The 22,756-nt window shown below is 48.7% G+C and overlaps 1 protein-coding gene across 1 annotated transcript in view; it reads right to left on the bottom strand.

The window, feature by feature from the left end:
- LOC106602365 (lipopolysaccharide-responsive and beige-like anchor protein) overlaps window positions 1-22,756 on the bottom strand; it is a 333,282-nt gene that overhangs the window by 170,547 nt on the left and 139,979 nt on the right. Inside the window, 1 exon segment of the mRNA XM_082974174.1 lies at window positions 14,429-14,595. Coding sequence (XP_082830300.1) covers window positions 14,429-14,595 — 167 coding nt within the window.

Here is a 22,756-nt window from a genome sequence, read left to right on the forward strand (position 1 = left end):
CAACAGCAGGCTGACTCTCCAACCATTATATACTGTACCCAACCTGCCAGCACACCAACAGCAGGCTGACTCTCCAACCATTATATACTGTACCCAACCTGTCAGCACACCAACAGCAGGCTGACTCTCCAACCATTATATACTGTACCCAACCTGCCAGCACACCAGCAGCAGGCTGACTGTTCAACCATTATATACTGTACCCAACCTGCCAGCACACCAACAGCAGGCTGACTCTCCAACCATTATATACTGTACCCAACCTGCCAGCACACCAACAGCAGGCTGACTCTCCAACCATTATATACTGTACCCAACCTGCCAGCACACCAACAGCTGGCTGACTCTCCAACCATTATATACTGTACCCAACCTGCCAGCACACCAACAGCAGGCTGACTCTCCAACCATTATATACTGTACCCAACCTGCCAGCACACCAACAGCAGGCTGACTTGTTCAACCATTATATACTGTACCCAACCTGCCAGCACCCCAACAGCAGGCTGACTCTCCAACCATTATATACTGTACCCAACCTGCCAGCACACCAACAGCAGGCTGACTGTTCAACCATTATATACTGTACCCAACCTGCCAGCACACCAACAGCAGGCTGACTGTTCAACCATTATATACTGTACCCAACCTGCCAGCACACCAACAGCAGGCTGACTCTCCAACCATTATATACTGTACCCTACCTGCCAGCACACCAACAGCAGGCTGACTGTTCAACCATTATATACTGTACCCAACCTGCCAGCACACCAACAGCAGGCTGACTCTCCAACCATTATATACTGTACCCAACCTGCCAGCACACCAACAGCAGGCTGATTGTTCAACCATTATATACTGTACCCAACCTGCCAGCACACCAACAGCAGGCTGACTCTCCAACCATTATATACTGTACCCAACCTGCCAGCACACCAACAGCAGGCTGACTCTCCAACCATTATATACTGTACCCAACCTGCCAGCATACCAACAGCAGGCTGACTCTCCAACCATTATATACTGTACCCAACCTGTCAGCACACCAACAGCAGGCTGACTCTCCAACCATTATATACTGTACCCAACCTGCCAGCACACCAGCAGCAGGCTGACTGTTCAACCATTATATACTGTACCCAACCTGCCAGCACACCAACAGCAGGCTGACTCTCCAACCATTATATACTGTACCCAACCTGCCAGCACACCAACAGCAGGCTGACTCTCCAACCATTATATACTGTACCCAACCTGCCAGCATACCAACAGCAGGCTGACTCTCCAACCATTATATACTGTACCCAACCTGTCAGCACACCAACAGCAGGCTGACTCTCCAACCATTATATACTGTACCCAACCTGCCAGCACACCAGCAGCAGGCTGACTGTTCAACCATTATATACTGTACCCAACCTGCCAGCACACCAACAGCAGGCTGACTCTCCAACCATTATATACTGTACCCAACCTGCCAGCACACCAACAGCAGGCTGACTCTCCAACCATTATATACTGTACCCAACCTGCCAGCACACCAACAGCAGGCTGACTCTCCAACCATTATATACTGTACCCAACCTGCCAGCACACCTGCCAGCAGGCTGACTCTCCAACCATTATATACTGTACCCAACCTGCCAGCACACCAACAGCAGGCTGATTGTTCAACCATTATATACTGTACCCAACCTGCCAGCACACCAACAGCAGGCTGACTCTCCAACCATTATATACTGTACCCAACCTGCCAGCACACCAACAGCAGGCTGACTTTCCAACCATTATATACTGTACCCAACCTGCCAGCATACCAACAGCAGGCTGACTCTCCAACCATTATATACTGTACCCAACCTGCCAGCACACCAACAGCAGGCTGACTCTCCAACCATTATATACTGTACCCAACCTGCCAGCACACCAACAGCAGGCTGACTTGTTCAACCATTATATACTGTACCCAACCTGCCAGCACCCCAACAGCAGGCTGACTCTCCAACCATTATATACTGTACCCAACCTGCCAGCACACCAACAGCAGGCTGACTCTCCAACCATTATATACTGTACCCAACCTGCCAGCACACCAGCAGCAGGCTGACTGTTCAACCATTATATACTGTACCCAACCTGCCAGCACACCAACAGCAGGCTGACTCTCCAACCATTATATACTGTACCCAACCTGCCAGCACACCAACAGCAGGCTGACTCTCCAACCATTATATACTGTACCCAACCTGCCAGCACACCAACAGCAGGCTGACTCTCCAACCATTATATACTGTACCCAACCTGCCAGCACACCTGCCAGCAGGCTGACTCTCCAACCATTATATACTGTACCCAACCTGCCAGCACACCAACAGCAGGCTGATTGTTCAACCATTATATACTGTACCCAACCTGCGAGCACACCAACAGCAGGCTGACTCTCCAACCATTATATACTGTACCCAACCTGCCAGCACACCAACAGCAGGCTGACTCTCCAACCATTATATACTGTACCCAACCTGCCAGCATACCAACAGCAGGCTGACTCTCCAACCATTATATACTGTACCCAACCTGCCAGCACACCAACAGCAGGCTGACTCTCCAACCATTATATACTGTACCCAACCTGCCAGCACACCAACAGCAGGCTGACTTGTTCAACCATTATATACTGTACCCAACCTGCCAGCACCCCAACAGCAGGCTGACTCTCCAACCATTATATACTGTACCCAACCTGCCAGCACACCAACAGCAGGCTGACTGTTCAACCATTATATACTGTACCCAACCTGCCAGCACACCAACAGCAGGCTGACTGTTCAACCATTATATACTGTACCCAACCTGCCAGCACACCAACAGCAGGCTGACTCTCCAACCATTATATACTGTACCCTACCTGCCAGCACACCAACAGCAGGCTGACTGTTCAACCATTATATACTGTACCCAACCTGCCAGCACACCAACAGCAGGCTGACTCTCCAACCATTATATACTGTACCCAACCTGCCAGCACACCAACAGCAGGCTGACTTGTTCAACCATTATATACTGTACCCAACCTGCCAGCACCCCAACAGCAGGCTGACTCTCCAACCATTATATACTGTACCCAACCTGCCAGCACACCAACAGCAGGCTGACTGTTCAACCATTATATACTGTACCCAACCTGCCAGCACACCAACAGCAGGCTGACTGTTCAACCATTATATACTGTACCCAACCTGCCAGCACACCAACAGCAGGCTGACTCTCCAACCATTATATACTGTACCCTACCTGCCAGCACACCAACAGCAGGCTGACTGTTCAACCATTATATACTGTACCCAACCTGCCAGCACACCAACAGCAGGCTGACTCTCCAACCATTATATACTGTACCCAACCTGCCAGCACACCAACAGCAGGCTGATTGTTCAACCATTATATACTGTACCCAACCTGCCAGCACACCAACAGCAGGCTGACTCTCCAACCATTATATACTGTACCCAACCTGCCAGCACACCAACAGCAGGCTGACTCTCCAACCATTATATACTGTACCCAACCTGCCAGCACACCAACAGCAGGCTGACTTGTTCAACCATTATATACTGTACCCAACCTGCCAGCACCCCAACAGCAGGCTGACTCTCCAACCATTATATACTGTACCCAACCTGCCAGCACACCAACAGCAGGCTGACTGTTCAACCATTATATACTGTACCCAACCTGCCAGCACACCAACAGCAGGCTGACTGTTCAACCATTATATACTGTACCCAACCTGCCAGCACACCAACAGCAGGCTGACTCTCCAACCATTATATACTGTACCCTACCTGCCAGCACACCAACAGCAGGCTGACTGTTCAACCATTATATACTGTACCCAACCTGCCAGCACACCAACAGCAGGCTGACTCTCCAACCATTATATACTGTACCCAACCTGCCAGCACACCAACAGCAGGCTGATTGTTCAACCATTATATACTGTACCCAACCTGCCAGCACACCAACAGCAGGCTGACTCTCCAACCATTATATACTGTACCCAACCTGCCAGCACACCAACAGCAGGCTGACTCTCCAACCATTATATACTGTACCCAACCTGCCAGCATACCAACAGCAGGCTGACTCTCCAACCATTATATACTGTACCCAACCTGCCAGTACACCAACAGCAGGCTGACTGTTCAACCATTATATACTGTACCCAACCTGCCAGCACACCAACAGCAGGCTGACTCTCCAACCATTATATACTGTACCCAACCTGCCAGCACACCAACAGCAGGCTGACTCTCCAACCATTATATACTGTACCCAACCTGCCAGCACACCTGCCAGCAGGCTGACTCTCCAACCATTATATACTGTACCCAACCTGCCAGCACACCTGCCAGCAGGCTGACTCTCCAACCATTATATACTGTACCCAACCTGCCAGCACACCAACAGCAGGCTGACTCTCCAACCATTATATACTGTACCCAACCTGCCAGCACACCTGCCAGCAGTCGGACTCTCCAACCATTATATACTGTACCCAACCTGCCAGCACACCTGCCAGCAGGCTGACTGTTCAACTATTATATACTGTACCCAACCTGCCAGCACACCAACAGCAGGCTGACTCTCCAACCATTATATACTGTACCCAACCTGCCAGCACACCAACAGCAGGCTGACTCTCCAACCATTATATACTGTACCCAACCTGCCAGCACACCAACAGCAGGCTGACTCTCCAACCATTATATACTGTACCCAACCTGCCAGCACACCAACAGCAGGCTGACTCTCCAACCATTATATACTGTACCCAACCTGCCAGCACACCAACAGCAGGCTGACTCTCCAACCATTATATACTGTACCCAACCTGCCAGCACACCAACAGCAGGCTGACTGTTCAACCATTATATACTGTACCCAACCTGCCAGCACACCAACAGCAGGCTGACTGTTCAACCATTATATACTGTACCCAACCTGCCAGCACACCAACAGCAGGCTGACTCTCCAACCATTATATACTGTACCCAACCTGCCAGCACACCAACAGCAGGCTGACTCTCCAACCATTATATACTGTACCCAACCTGCCAGCACACCAACAGCAGGCTGACTCTCCAACCATTATATACTGTACCCAACCTGCCAGCACACCAACAGCAGGCTGACTCTCCAACCATTATATACTGTACCCAACCTGCCAGCACACCTGCCAGCAGGCTGACTCTCCAACCATTATATACTGTACCCAACCTGCCAGCACACCAACAGCAGGCTGATTGTTCAACCATTATATACTGTACCCAACCTGCCAGCACACCAACAGCAGGCTGACTCTCCAACCATTATATACTGTACCCAACCTGCCAGCACACCAACAGCAGGCTGACTCTCCAACCATTATATACTGTACCCAACCTGCCAGCATACCAACAGCAGGCTGACTCTCCAACCATTATATACTGTACCCAACCTGTCAGCACACCAACAGCAGGCTGACTCTCCAACCATTATATACTGTACCCAACCTGCCAGCACACCAGCAGCAGGCTGACTGTTCAACCATTATATACTGTACCCAACCTGCCAGCACACCAACAGCAGGCTGACTCTCCAACCATTATATACTGTACCCAACCTGCCAGCACACCAACAGCAGGCTGACTCTCCAACCATTATATACTGTACCCAACCTGCCAGCACACCAACAGCAGGCTGACTCTCCAACCATTATATACTGTACCCAACCTGCCAGCACACCAACAGCAGGCTGACTCTCCAACCATTATATACTGTACCCAACCTGCCAGCACACCAACAGCAGGCTGACTGTTCAACCATTATATACTGTACCCAACCTGCCAGCACACCAACAGCAGGCTGACTCTCCAACCATTATATACTGTACCCAACCTGCCAGCACACCAACAGCAGGCTGACTCTCCAACCATTATATACTGTACCCAACCTGCCAGCACACCAACAGCAGGCTGACTCTCCAACCATTATATACTGTACCCAACCTGCCAGCACACCTGCCAGCAGGCTGACTCTCCAACCATTATATACTGTACCCAACCTGCCAGCACACCAACAGCAGGCTGACTCTCCAACCATTATATACTGTACCCAACCTGCCAGCACACCAACAGCAGGCTGACTCTCCAACCATTATATACTGTACCCAACCTGCCAGCACACCTGCCAGCAGTCTGACTCTCCAACCATTATATACTGTACCCAACCTGCCAGCACACCTGCCAGCAGGCTGACTGTTCAACTATTATATACTGTACCCAACCTGCCAGCACACCAACAGCAGGCTGACTCTCCAACCATTATATACTGTACCCAACCTGCCAGCACACCAACAGCAGGCTGACTCTCCAACCATTATATACTGTACCCAACCTGCCAGCACACCAACAGCAGGCTGACTCTCCAACCATTATATACTGTACCCAACCTGCCAGCACACCAACAGCAGGCTGACTCTCCAACCATTATATACTGTACCCAACCTGCCAGCACACCAACAGCAGGCTGACTCTCCAACCATTATATACTGTACCCAACCTGCCAGCACACCAACAGCAGGCTGACTCTCCAACCATTATATACTGTACCCAACCTGCCAGCACACCAACAGCAGGCTGACTCTCCAACCATTATATACTGTACCCAACCTGCCAGCACACCAACAGCAGGCTGACTCTCCAACCATTATATACTGTACCCAACCTGCCAGCACACCAACAGCAGGCTGACTCTCCAACCATTATATACTGTACCCAACCTGCCAGCACACCAACAGCAGGCTGACTCTCCAACCATTATATACTGTACCCAACCTGCCAGCACACCAACAGCAGGCTGACTGTTCAACCATTATATACTGTACCCAACCTGCCAGCACACCAACAGCAGGCTGACTGTTCAACCATTATATACTGTACCCAACCTGCCAGCACACCAACAGCAGGCTGACTCTCCAACCATTATATACTGTACCCAACCTGCCAGCACACCAACAGCAGGCTGACTCTCCAACCATTATATACTGTACCCAACCTGCCAGCACACCAACAGCAGGCTGACTCTCCAACCATTATATACTGTACCCAACCTGCCAGCACACCAACAGCAGGCTGACTGTTCAACCATTATATACTGTACCCAACCTGCCAGCATACCAACAGCAGGCTGACTCTCCAACCATTATATACTGTACCCAACCTGCCAGCACACCAACAGCAGGCTGACTCTCCAACCATTATATACTGTACCCAACCTGCCAGCACACCAACAGCAGGCTGACTTGTTCAACCATTATATACTGTACCCAACCTGCCAGCACCCCAACAGCAGGCTGACTCTCCAACCATTATATACTGTACCCAACCTGCCAGCACACCAACAGCAGGCTGACTGTTCAACCATTATATACTGTACCCAACCTGCCAGCACACCAACAGCAGGCTGACTGTTCAACCATTATATACTGTACCCAACCTGCCAGCACACCAACAGCAGGCTGACTCTCCAACCATTATATACTGTACCCTACCTGCCAGCACACCAACAGCAGGCTGACTGTTCAACCATTATATACTGTACCCAACCTGCCAGCACACCAACAGCAGGCTGACTCTCCAACCATTATATACTGTACCCAACCTGCCAGCACACCAACAGCAGGCTGACTTGTTCAACCATTATATACTGTACCCAACCTGCCAGCACCCCAACAGCAGGCTGACTCTCCAACCATTATATACTGTACCCAACCTGCCAGCACACCAACAGCAGGCTGACTGTTCAACCATTATATACTGTACCCAACCTGCCAGCACACCAACAGCAGGCTGACTGTTCAACCATTATATACTGTACCCAACCTGCCAGCACACCAACAGCAGGCTGACTCTCCAACCATTATATACTGTACCCTACCTGCCAGCACACCAACAGCAGGCTGACTGTTCAACCATTATATACTGTACCCAACCTGCCAGCACACCAACAGCAGGCTGACTCTCCAACCATTATATACTGTACCCAACCTGCCAGCACACCAACAGCAGGCTGATTGTTCAACCATTATATACTGTACCCAACCTGCCAGCACACCAACAGCAGGCTGACTCTCCAACCATTATATACTGTACCCAACCTGCCAGCACACCAACAGCAGGCTGACTCTCCAACCATTATATACTGTACCCAACCTGCCAGCACACCAACAGCAGGCTGACTTGTTCAACCATTATATACTGTACCCAACCTGCCAGCACCCCAACAGCAGGCTGACTCTCCAACCATTATATACTGTACCCAACCTGCCAGCACACCAACAGCAGGCTGACTGTTCAACCATTATATACTGTACCCAACCTGCCAGCACACCAACAGCAGGCTGACTGTTCAACCATTATATACTGTACCCAACCTGCCAGCACACCAACAGCAGGCTGACTCTCCAACCATTATATACTGTACCCTACCTGCCAGCACACCAACAGCAGGCTGACTGTTCAACCATTATATACTGTACCCAACCTGCCAGCACACCAACAGCAGGCTGACTCTCCAACCATTATATACTGTACCCAACCTGCCAGCACACCAACAGCAGGCTGATTGTTCAACCATTATATACTGTACCCAACCTGCCAGCACACCAACAGCAGGCTGACTCTCCAACCATTATATACTGTACCCAACCTGCCAGCACACCAACAGCAGGCTGACTCTCCAACCATTATATACTGTACCCAACCTGCCAGCATACCAACAGCAGGCTGACTCTCCAACCATTATATACTGTACCCAACCTGCCAGTACACCAACAGCAGGCTGACTGTTCAACCATTATATACTGTACCCAACCTGCCAGCACACCAACAGCAGGCTGACTCTCCAACCATTATATACTGTACCCAACCTGCCAGCACACCAACAGCAGGCTGACTCTCCAACCATTATATACTGTACCCAACCTGCCAGCACACCTGCCAGCAGGCTGACTCTCCAACCATTATATACTGTACCCAACCTGCCAGCACACCTGCCAGCAGGCTGACTCTCCAACCATTATATACTGTACCCAACCTGCCAGCACACCAACAGCAGGCTGACTCTCCAACCATTATATACTGTACCCAACCTGCCAGCACACCTGCCAGCAGTCGGACTCTCCAACCATTATATACTGTACCCAACCTGCCAGCACACCTGCCAGCAGGCTGACTGTTCAACTATTATATACTGTACCCAACCTGCCAGCACACCAACAGCAGGCTGACTCTCCAACCATTATATACTGTACCCAACCTGCCAGCACACCAACAGCAGGCTGACTCTCCAACCATTATATACTGTACCCAACCTGCCAGCACACCAACAGCAGGCTGACTCTCCAACCATTATATACTGTACCCAACCTGCCAGCACACCAACAGCAGGCTGACTCTCCAACCATTATATACTGTACCCAACCTGCCAGCACACCAACAGCAGGCTGACGCTCCAACCATTATATACTGTACCCAACCTGCCAGCACACCAACAGCAGGCTGACTCTCCAACCATTATATACTGTACCCAACCTGCCAGCACACCAACAGCAGGCTGACTCTCCAACCATTATATACTGTACCCAACCTGCCAGCACACCAACAGCAGGCTGACTCTCCAACCATTATATACTGTACCCAACCTGCCAGCACACCAACAGCAGGCTGACTCTCCAACCATTATATACTGTACCCAACCTGCCAGCACACCAACAGCAGGCTGACTCTCCAACCATTATATACTGTACCCAACCTGCCAGCATACCAACAGCAGGCTGACTCTCCAACCATTATATACTGTACCCAACCTGTCAGCACACCAACAGCAGGCTGACTCTCCAACCATTATATACTGTACCCAACCTGCCAGCACACCAGCAGCAGGCTGACTGTTCAACCATTATATACTGTACCCAACCTGCCAGCACACCAACAGCAGGCTGACTCTCCAACCATTATATACTGTACCCAACCTGCCAGCACACCAACAGCAGGCTGACTCTCCAACCATTATATACTGTACCCAACCTGCCAGCACACCAACAGCAGGCTGACTCTCCAACCATTATATACTGTACCCAACCTGCCAGCACACCAACAGCAGGCTGACTCTCCAACCATTATATACTGTACCCAACCTGCCAGCACACCAACAGCAGGCTGACTGTTCAACCATTATATACTGTACCCAACCTGCCAGCACACCAACAGCAGGCTGACTCTCCAACCATTATATACTGTACCCAACCTGCCAGCACACCAACAGCAGGCTGACTGTTCAACCATTATATACTGTAACCAACCTGCCAGCACACCAGCAGCAGGCTGACTGTTCAACCATTATATACTGTACCCAACCTGCCAGCACACCAACAGCAGGCTGACTCTCCAACCATTATATACTGTACCCAACCTGCCAGCACACCAACAGCAGGCTGACTCTCCAACCATACTGTACCCAACCTGCCAGTACACCAACAGCAGGCTGACTGTTCAACCATTATATACTGTACCCAACCTGCCAGCACACCAACAGCAGGCTGACTCTCCAACCATTATATACTGTACCCAACCTGCCAGCACACCAACAGCAGGCTGACTCTCCAACCATTATATACTGTACCCAACCTGCCAGCACACCAACAGCAGGCTGACTCTCCAACCATTATATACTGTACCCAACCTGCCAGCACACCTGCCACACCAACAGCAGGCTGACTCTCCAACCATTATATACTGTACCCAACCTGCCAGCACACCAACAGCAGGCTGACTCTCCAACCATTATATACTGTACCCAACCTGCCAGCACACCAACAGCAGGCTGACTCTCCAACCATTATATACTGTACCCAACCTGCCAGCACACCAACAGCAGGCTGACTCTCCAACCATTATATACTGTACCCAACCTGCCAGCACACCAACAGCAGGCTGACTCTCCAACCATTATATACTGTACCCAACCTGCCAGCACACCAACAGCAGGCTGACTGTTCAACCATTATATACTGTACCCAACCTGCCAGCACACCAACAGCAGGCTGACTGTTCAACCATTATATACTGTACCCAACCTGCCAGCACACCAACAGCAGGCTGACTCTCCAACCATTATATACTGTACCCAACCTGCCAGCACACCAACAGCAGGCTGACTCTCCAACCATTATATACTGTACCCAACCTGCCAGCACACCAACAGCAGGCTGACTCTCCAACCATTATATACTGTACCCAACCTGCCAGCACACCAACAGCAGGCTGACTGCTCAACCATTATATACTGTACCCAACCTGCCAGCACACCAACAGCAGGCTGACTCTCCAACCATTATATACTGTACCCAACCTGTCAGCACACCAACAGCAGGCTGACTCTCCAACCATTATATACTGTACCCAACCTGCCAGCACACCAACAGCAGGCTGACTCTCAACCATTATATACTGGACCCAACCTGCCAGCACACACAGCAGGCTGACTCTCCAACCATTATATACTGTACCCAACCTGCCAGCACACCAACAGCAGGCTGACTGTGCACACCAACAGCAGGCTGACTCTCCAACCATTATATACTGTACCCAACCTGCCAGCACACCAACAGCAGGCTGACTCTCCAACCATTATATACTGTACCCAACCTGCCAGCACACCAACAGCAGGCTGACTCTCCAACCATTATATACTGTACCCAACCTGCCAGCGCAGGCTGACTCTCCAACCATTATATACTGTACCCAACCTGCCAGCACACCAACAGCAGGCTGACTCTCCAACCATACTGTACCCAACCTGCCAGTACACCAACAGCAGGCTGACTGTTCAACCATTATATACTGTACCCAACCTGCCAGCACACCAACAGCAGGCTGACTCTCCAACCATTATATACTGTACCCAACCTGCCAGCACACCAACAGCAGGCTGACTCTCCAACCATTATATACTGTACCCAACCTGCCAGCACACCAACAGCAGGCTGACTCTCCAACCATTATATACTGTACCCAACCTGCCAGCACACCTGCCAGCAGGCTGACTCTCCAACCATTATATACTGTACCCAACCTGCCAGCACACCAACAGCAGGCTGACTCTCCAACCATTATATACTGTACCCAACCTGCCAGCACACCTGCCAGCAGGCTGACTCTCCAACCATTATATACTGTACCCAACCTGCCAGCACACCTGCCAGCAGTCTGACTCTCCAACCATTATATACTGTACCCAACCTGCCAGCACACCTGCCAGCAGGCTGACTGTTCAACTATTATATACTGTACCCAACCTGCCAGCACACCAACAGCAGGCTGACTCTCCAACCATTATATACTGTACCCAACCTGCCAGCACACCAACAGCAGGCTGACTCTCCAACCATTATATACTGTACCCAACCTGCCAGCACACCAACAGCAGGCTGACTCTCCAACCATTATATACTGTACCCAACCTGCCAGCACACCAACAGCAGGCTGACTCTCCAACCATTATATACTGTACCCAACCTGCCAGCACACCAACAGCAGGCTGACTCTCCAACCATTATATACTGTACCCAACCTGCCAGCACACCAACAGCAGGCTGACTGTTCAACCATTATATACTGTACCCAACCTGCCAGCACACCAACAGCAGGCTGACTGTTCAACCATTATATACTGTACCCAACCTGCCAGCACACCAACAGCAGGCTGACTCTCCAACCATTATATACTGTACCCAACCTGCCAGCACACCAACAGCAGGCTGACTCTCCAACCATTATATACTGTACCCAACCTGCCAGCACACCAACAGCAGGCTGACTCTCCAACCATTATATACTGTACCCAACCTGCCAGCACACCAACAGCAGGCTGACTGTTCAACCATTATATACTGTACCCAACCTGCCAGCACACCAACAGCAGGCTGACTGTTCAACCATTATATACTGTACCCAACCTGCCAGCACACCAACAGCAGGCTGACTCTCCAACCATTATATACTGTACCCAACCTGCCAGCACACCAACAGCAGGCTGACTGTTCAACCATTATATACTGTACCCAACCTGCCAGCATACCAACAGCAGGCTGACTCTCCAACCATTATATACTGTACCCAACCTGCCAGCACACCAACAGCAGGCTGACTCTCCAACCATTATATACTGTAACCAACCTGCCAGCACACCAACAGCAGGCTGACTCTCCAACCATTATATACTGTACCCAACCTGCCAGCATACCAACAGCAGGCTGACTCTCCAACCATTATATACTGTACCCAACCTGCCAGCATACCAACAGCAGGCTGACTCTCCAACCATTATATACTGTACCCAACCTGCCAGCACACCAACAGCAGGCTGACTCTCCAACCATTATATACTGTACCCAACCTGCCAGCACACCAACAGCAGGCTGACTCTCCAACCATTATATACTGTACCCAACCTGCCAGCACACCAACAGCAGGCTGACTGTTCAACCATTATATACTGTACCCAACCTGCCAGCACACCAACAGCAGGCTGACTCTCCAACCATTATATACTGTACCCAACCTGCCAGCACACCAACAGCAGGCTGACTGTTCAACCATTATATACTGTACCCAACCTGCCAGCACACCAACAGCAGGCTGACTCTCCAACCATTATATACTGTACCCAACCTGCCAGCACACCAACAGCACAGGCCATCATTAGGGAAAACCCCCATTGACTTCTAACTGGCCTGTTTTGTTGAAACCAACATTGAGCTTTCTAAGCTTTTCTATAGTTTTAATGGCTGGAGGGTTTGTTTAAATCTCTTTCATGCATCCCATACCTCGGCGTTTGCACCGGTGCAGACCTAACTCAATCACTAACTCCCAGGAGGGAGAATACAGTCATTACAGTGGTCTTAATGGATGTGCTGTACTCTAAGGAAAGCTATGGCTCATTGAAAAGGCAGGTGTATCCTCGTTTTTACCATTACCAATGCTCAATGTTCTTATTATGTCCATCTTTGGCAGGAAGTTTGGACACTGGGAAAAAAATAGCCAAATCAGACCATTTCCCCAATACATTGCTTCATTTGAATTGGTATGTTAGTATGGAGATTGGAACAGAGTCACAGTACTTTAGACTGAACATGTGATGGTGCTGAGTGGAACCTGATGAAGGTGTAACTAGACTGAACACCAAAAACGGATCATGTGATTAGTTGAATGAGGTGTGTTAGTGCTGGGCGGGAACGAAAGCCTGCAACCCCAATAGAGCTCCAGAACCAGAGTTGGAGAACCCCTGCTCTAGATTGTAGATGTAGAACTACGTAGACTTTTACCTGAAGGCAGAGCTTCCCCAGGCACCGTGCTTGTCCGTCAGGATGTTGTCTATCTTCTGGATGAGCTGGGTGGCTGTCACGTGGTCGCGGTACTTGGCCGCTCGGATCAGGTGGTCGCACATCTTCTCCTCATCCCGCTTCTCAGCCGAGTACTGGGCACAGTGGGACTGGGGGTCAAAGACAAAACGTGACAACAGGTTAACCTTTCCGTCAAAAGCACAATGACGTAAGCATCATTACAAATGAATTGTATGTGCAGTGCTCAATAAAAAAGCCTTTATAGTACATTTAAAGAGAAACCCAGGAGGTATGTATTCTGAAGAGAATACTGGCATACACATAGTATGCAACTTCATATTGTATGTATGGAACTAGCAAGTATTCTGGGAAAAATGGTATAGGCTACTACACACCATGTAAAACGACACAATATAAGACTCTAGCAGCTGTGTGTGTGTAGAAACGCTACCTTGAGTAAAACCAAATGAAAATCTGGGGTCATTTTCTGGCCCTTATGTCACGTTGATTAATAACAGCGGACATAGTTACTAATGCCTCCAGGGCTCCGAATCACAAAACAGAAGCTCATTTTTCTCTGTCTGAATGTGTTATCAGAAATGGCCTTTGAACTCAGAGTAGATGGTATATACAATAACACCTATACTGAGGGAAAAAACAGCCAGACTTGAAACGCTAAGATAAACTGAGCAAAATATGAAGCCGAGTTAAACTGTAAAATAAAGTCATATATAACCGACAGAAAACATTTGAGTACACTGCATATTTCTAACAGCCGTTAGCCAAGTAGTGTAGAAATACAAGCAACAAAGAAATGAGGAATACACACTACTATCATGTACCTCAGGCAAAAATCATGGCCATATTACTGTGATTTCAGTGCATCCGTTGGATACTGAAAGGTTACAGCATCAATACCAGCAACTCTTAATCCAATTCCCAATGCTACATGATTTAATGCAATTCCCAATGCTCAAATGAAATGAACCTAAAAGGCAGCCCATTGGCCGAGAACACACACATACATCCCCAGCCTTCCATCCACAGCTCTACAAATGCAGCCTGCCTCACCAGTAACCTTAGCAACCAGTAAACACACTAAAGTTCTTGATAATGATTGGTCCTCCTCTCCAATTGGAACGGTGACTTTTCATACGTGACAGGAAATCTATAGGTCTGGATCACGTTCTGGAAGGCTATTCTGGAGGGGCTATTGGGCCCTAATTATCTCTTTGTGGAGCATTAGAGTGGTCCTTGACCTTAAAGCATGATGGCCCAACGTGTGCATGCGCGTGCGTGCGTGCGTCGAAATGAAGAAGAGTAGTAATGGGAGTATAGGGAGAGGGAATGGGGCTGAATGAATGAAACGTATGTTAGCCCCTTGGAACAGACGGCCTCGTGTCTATACTTTACGACGGGACGGAACAAGAAACGTTCTTTCCAGCCCGTCTTGACGTGTGACTTCTGTGTCACTAATCAGCAGCGCTGCAGTTCAAACACATCATCGTAAACACGCTGGTCGTTCACCGCGGACCAAAACGCCTAGTCCCCCATAGTGACGTGTGCTTTTCTAACGGGCCTGGCTGGGCCCGGCGGCGAGGGGAAGTAGTTTCACTGAGCGACTCCCCTCTGAAATAACAAGCAAACAGCTGAACACATAACAGACCCATTAATACAAGGCCTCCATTTCGGGGTAAAACAATGTGGAAAAGACATGTCAGAGTGTAGATTCTGGGGGTCGTTCCACTGCTCTGAAATCGTCATACATAGAGGATATTAGACTACTAGAGTCGTGTTGGTTCTTACATACTCAGCCTGCTAGCTCTAGATGCCTACATAATAACCTACCTCCATCCTCTACGCTTCCAATAGGCTGACAGAACAAAGGACACTGAGTGAGTCAGGGAACACTTTTTAAACACATCACCCCACCGCTAATTTCAAAGGGAGAGGGGGGAATAGTAAAATAGCATGAACGGCCTAGTGCCATTAGCAACCAGAGGGGGCCCCTTTACCTCAGTGGAAACGGCACATGAAGGGTCTATCCTGATACTGACTGTGAGACGAAAAAAGAGATCAGGATCAATGTCTAGTCTACCTGGTAGCCAGATTCAGACATCAGGATCAATGTCTAGTCTACCTGGTAGCCAGATTCAGACATCAGGATCAATGTCTAGTCTACCTGGTAGCCAGATTCAGACATCAGGATCAATGTCTAGTCTTCCTGGTAGCCAGATTGAAACATCAGGATCAATGTCTAGTCTACCTGGTAGCCAGATTCAAACATCAGGATCAATGTCTAGTCTACCTGGTAGCCAGATTCTGGCTTTTGGAGAGCGAGCGAGCAGGTGAGGAAGCTGTGTGTGTGTGTGTGTGTGTGTGTGTGTGTGTGTGTGTGTGTGTGTGTGTGTGTGTGTGTGTGTGTGTGTGTGTGTGTGTGTGTGTGTGTGTGTGTGTGTGGAGGGCGTGACGTGAGACCTTACGACTTGAGACAGTGTAATCACGGGCAGCACCTTCCATTACATGAGCTGGCTGACAGGGTCGGAGGGTGACGGGCGCTGGCGCCTACTCTGGTGGAAAAAGGTGCCCGGAGAAGACAGACTGATAATGGGTTGGCATTAATCGAGTAAATTACACGGAGATGTGTCTCGGACAATTCACGCAAAGCTCAAGTCAATAACCAGAGAAATGTCTGTGTGATTTAGAAAGGAAAGGAAACAGGTCTAACCACTGGCTAAATTACACTATAATAATGATATGAGAAGACAACATGAATAGTCACACACACACACACACACACACACACACACGAGGGTCAGGCATTCCAGCACATCTCACAGATACAAATCCACCGACTCAACTGCATGAGTGCAATTCAAAAAGGCCAGAACATATGGCATAGGTTTCTGCGTGTAGAATAATATGCTGTCAAGCCCCTCTAAATGCTGTAGTTGTTGTCACGCTCTCCCATCAGGGCCTGAGGGGTTCACCAGTAATAATGAGGGTGTGAGTGGGGATACAGGCCTCATTACCAGATATAAAGCCTGTGTTTATCACTTACAGTGAGTGACAGAGCCAAGGACCTTGAAATGTTTCTGTGCCACACTGTCTCAGCCTTCAAGGCGCTCGTTTCATGACATCACAAAGCGCTCAAGGTTCTGCTGGAGAAACGGGCGACGCCACACACACACACACACACACACACACACACACACACACACACACACACACACACACACACACACACACACACACACACACACACACACACACACACACACACACACACACACACACACACACACACAACAGTGGGGATCTTATTAAAGCAATGCTTGATGAGTACTCTGTCTTGACATTGTGTGGTGCAGTAGAGAAGCCAGCTAGAGACACAGAGGGGTCGGCTATCGCCTAGTTGTCTCGCGCTCCTCTTCCAATTTCTCACGTCCGCCGACAAGCCGTCCCAGAGGGTTTCATTTAAAGTGGGGAAACTGGCCGACCGGGGTGCGTGTCCTTGTCGTGTTCTGAGAGGGAATGCAAATCTTCCTAGGAATAAGGAATTCCTTACAGAACGATGGGAGGAGGGGATACTAAACAAAAGGGAGATGCTGAAACAATTGGTTTCTGAAGAACATTCCCCCTCGCACTTGATCTCTTGCCCTCAAGTTTAAAACGGCCACATCAAACACCATCAGGTTAACTCAGACAAAGAGTTGGGGGGGGGGACGAAGGAGAAAAATGAAGGCTTAAAAGTACAATGGCGAACAAAAGTCATCGAATGACGACGTCTGACAGCCACTTCAATTGTGAAATGATGCCCCTGTCACGCCGCGCTCGCAGAGTATTGATTTTTCCTGCTGAGGAAAAAATAATCTCATCCAGCCAAACAGATCCCAGAGGCATGCATCGTCCCGATAGTGGCCATCAAGGTTAACGCAGGCGCAACACTTATCAAAGTATCTCTCTCGCTCTCTCATCCCTCTCTCCTGTCCCTCGTCTCTGGCTGCTGTGGGTTTTTAATGGACTGGTCACAATGCCTAGTTGGCAGGACTCTTCATCTCTCCTCCCAGCGGCATCCTCTCCTCTCTTTCTCTCTCTCTCTCTCCCATTCTCTCTCTCTCCCCCCTTCCCTCCCTGCTCAAACCAGCAGCTGTGTCAAGCCCTGCTCCAATCAGTAGCTACCATTAGTCTAAGCTGGGCTGAAGGTTCCATCCACTCTGACTCCAGAAGCACTCCAAGGTCATGCCAGCACGTGACGAATCACACCTGTTAACTCTCCTCTCCGGGGTGAAAAATAGTCAAATGAAGGCAGAGGCGCTGCAGATGAAAAATAATCCACTTCTTCTGGAACGCTGGCTAGCGCGCGGCTAGTTGTCTGGATGCAGAGTAATGATTCCAAACAGAAGAGATCAAATTTAACTCCGCATCAGGTTTGTGTCTGCCTTAAAAATACATTCAATTGCACTTCTGCTTATTCTACATATTTATTTTTTATGAATACACAGGCTTATTCAATACTATAGAACATAATTATCCTTTCCAAGAATTCCTCTCCAACTCCTCAGTAAAATGAAATCAATAAAATGATGTCCCTCTACGGGATAACAAAGATAGTAGGCAAGGCAAGAGTCCTACTCCAGAGACTAAAGTGTCAGTTAGTATGTAGTAAAGGGGACTAGGGAGTCGGGAGGAGGTGCTCATATATGTGCTATTCACAGCTCTGGGTCAGCTGGGCAAAGATAATGATGTGAGGAGCAGTGCAAGAGGCATCACCAAGGGACTTAATTACACACAGAGAAGAGCCAGACACTGGGATACCAGTCTCTCTCCCCCCTCCCGGGTAAGTACTCTCTCTCTCTGAGTGTAGAGGTAGACAGAGATATAGAATACTGCTGGGTAAGTACTCTCTCTCTCTCTCTGAGGGTAAAAGTAGACAGAGATATAGAATACTGCTGGGTAAGTACCCCTCTCTCTGAGTGTAGAGGTAGACAGAGATATAGAATACTGCTGGGTAAGTACCCTCTCTCTGAGGGAGGAGATAGACAGAGATATAGAATACTGCTGGGTAAGTACTCTCTCTCTGAGGGAGGAGATAGACAGAGATATAGAATACTGCTGGGTAAGTACTCTCTCTCTCTCTCTGAGGGTAGAGGTAGACAGAGATATAGAATACTGCTGGGTAAGTACTCTCTCTGAGGGTAGAGGTAGACAGAGATATAGAATACTGCTGGGTAAGTACTCTCTCTGAGGGAGGAGGTAGACAGAGATATAGAATACTGCTGAGTAAGTACTCTCTCTGAGGGTAGAGGTAGACAGAGATATAGAATACTGCTGGGTAAGTACTCTCTCTGAGGGAGGAGGTAGACAGAGATATAGAATACTGCTGGGTAAGTACTCTCTCTGAGGGAGGAGATAGACAGAGATATAGAATACTGCTGGGTAAGTACTCTCTCTGAGGGTAGAGGTAGACAGAGATATAGAACACTGCTGGGTAAGTACTCTCTCTGAGGGTAGAGGTAGACAGAGATATAGAATACTGCTGGGTAAGTACTCTCTCTCTCTCTCTCTCTCTGAGGGTAGAGGTAGACAGAGATATAGAACACTGCTGGGTAAGTACTCTCTCTGAGGGTAGAGGTAGACAGAGATATAGAACACTGCTGGGTAAGTACTCTCTCTGAGTGTAGAGGTAGACAGAGATATAGAACACTGCTGGGTAAGTACTCTCTCTGAGGGTAGAGGTAGACAGAGATATAGAATACTGCTGGGTAAGTACTCTCTCTGAGGGAGGAGGTAGACAGAGATATAGAATACTGCTGGGTAAGTACTCTCTCTGAGGGTAGGAGGTAGACAGAGATATAGAACACTGCTGGGTAAGTACTCTCTCTGAGGGTAGAGGTAGACAGAGATATAGAATACTGCTGGGTAAGTACTCTCTCTCTCTCTCTGAGGGTAGAGGTAGACAGAGATATAGAACACTGCTGGGTAAGTACTCTCTCTGAGGGTAGAGGTAGACAGAGATATAGAACACTGCTGGGTAAGTACTCTCTCTCTCTCTGAGGGTAGAGGTAGACAGAGATATAGAACACTGCTGGGTAAGTACTCTCTCTGAGGGTAGAGGTAGACAGAGATATAGAATACTGCTGGGTAAGTACTCTCTCTGAGGGTAGAGGTAGACAGAGATATAGAACACTGCTGGGTAAGTACTCTCTCTGAGGGTAGGAGGTAGACAGAGATATAGAATACTGCTGGGTAAGTACCCTCTCTCTCTCTGAGGGTAGAGGTAGACAGAGATATAGAATACTGCTGGGTAAGTACTCTCTCTGAGGGTAGAGGTAGACAGAGATATAGAACACTGCTGGGTAAGTACTCTCTCTGAGGGTAGGAGGTAGACAGAGATATAGAATACTGCTGGGTAAGTACTCTCTCTCTCTCTCTCTCTGAGGGTAGGAGGTAGACAGAGATATAGAACACTGCTGGGTAAGTACTCTCTCTGAGGGTAGAGGTAGACAGAGATATAGAACACTGCTGGGTAAGTACTCTCTCTCTCTCTCTGAGGGTAGAGGTAGACAGAGATATAGAACACTGCTGGGTAAGTGCTCTCTCTGAGGGTAGAGGTAGACAGAGATATAGAATACTGCTGGGTAAGTACTCTCTCTGAGGGAAGAGGTAGACAGAGATATAGAATACTGCTGGGTAAGTACTCTCTCTGAGGGAGGAGGTAGACAGAGATATAGAATACTGCTGGGTAAGTACTCTCTCTGAGGGAGGAGATAGACAGAGATATAGAATACTGCTGGGTAAGTACTCTCTCTGAGGGTAGAGGTAGACAGAGATATAGAACACTGCTGGGTAAGTACTCTCTCTGAGGGTAGAGGTAGACAGAGATATAGAATACTGCTGGGTAAGTACTCTCTCTCTCTCTCTCTGAGGGTAGAGGTAGACAGAGATATAGAACACTGCTGGGTAAGTACTCTCTCTGAGGGTAGAGGTAGACAGAGATATAGAACACTGCTGGGTAAGTACTCTCTCTGAGTGTAGAGGTAGACAGAGATATAGAACACTGCTGGGTAAGTACTCTCTCTGAGGGTAGAGGTAGACAGAGATATAGAATACTGCTGGGTAAGTACTCCCTCTCTCTCTCTCTCTCTCTCTCTGAGGGTAGAGGTAGACAGAGATATAGAACACTGCTGGGTAAGTACTCTCTCTGAGGGTAGAGGTAGACAGAGATATAGAATACTGCTGGGTAAGTACTCTCTCTGAGGGAAGAGGTAGACAGAGATATAGAATACTGCTGGGTAAGTACTCTCTCTGAGGGTAGAGGTAGACAGAGATATAGAATACTGCTGGGTAAGTACTCTCTCTGAGGGTAGAGGTAGACAGAGATATAGAACACTGCTGGGTAAGTACTCTCTCTGAGGGTAGAGGTAGACAGAGATATAGAATACTGCTGGGTAAGTACCCCTCTCTCTCTCTGAGGGTAGAGGTAGACAGAGATATAGAACACTGCTGGGTAAGTACTCTCTCTGAGGGTAGAGGTAGACAGAGATATAGAACACTGCTGGGTAAGTACTCTCTCTGAGTGTAGAGGTAGACAGAGATATAGAACACTGCTGGGTAAGTACTCTCTCTGAGGGTAGAGGTAGACAGAGATATAGAATACTGCTGGGTAAGTACTCTCTCTGAGGGTAGAGGTAGACAGAGATATAGAACACTGCTGGGTAAGTACTCTCTCTGAGGGAAGAGGTAGACAGAGATATAGAATACTGCTGGGTAAGTACTCTCTCTGAGGGAAGAGGTAGACAGAGATATAGAATACTGCTGGGTAAGTACTCTCTCTGAGGGAGGAGGTAGACAGAGATATAGAATACTGCTGGGTAAGTACTCTCTCTGAGGGAGGAGATAGACAGAGATATAGAATACTGCTGGGTAAGTACTCTCTCTGAGGGTAGAGGTAGACAGAGATATAGAATACTGCTGGGTAAGTACTCTCTCTCTCTCTCTCTGAGGGTAGAGGTAGACAGAGATATAGAACACTGCTGGGTAAGTACTCTCTCTGAGGGTAGAGGTAGACAGAGATATAGAACACTGCTGGGTAAGTACTCTCTCTGAGGGTAGAGGTAGACAGAGATATAGAACACTGCTGGGTAAGTACTCTCTCTGAGGGAAGAGGTAGACAGAGATATAGAACACTGCTGGGTAAGTACTCTCTCTGAGGGTAGGAGGTAGACAGAGATATAGAATACTGCTGGGTAAGTACTCTCTCTGAGGGTAGAGGTAGACAGAGATATAGAACACTGCTGGGTAAGTACT

Source organism: Salmo salar, chromosome 04 (genome assembly GCF_965601325.2).
Source record: "Salmo salar chromosome 04, fSalSal1, whole genome shotgun sequence".
In the NCBI taxonomy this organism is placed as follows: Eukaryota; Metazoa; Chordata; class Actinopteri; order Salmoniformes; family Salmonidae; genus Salmo; species Salmo salar.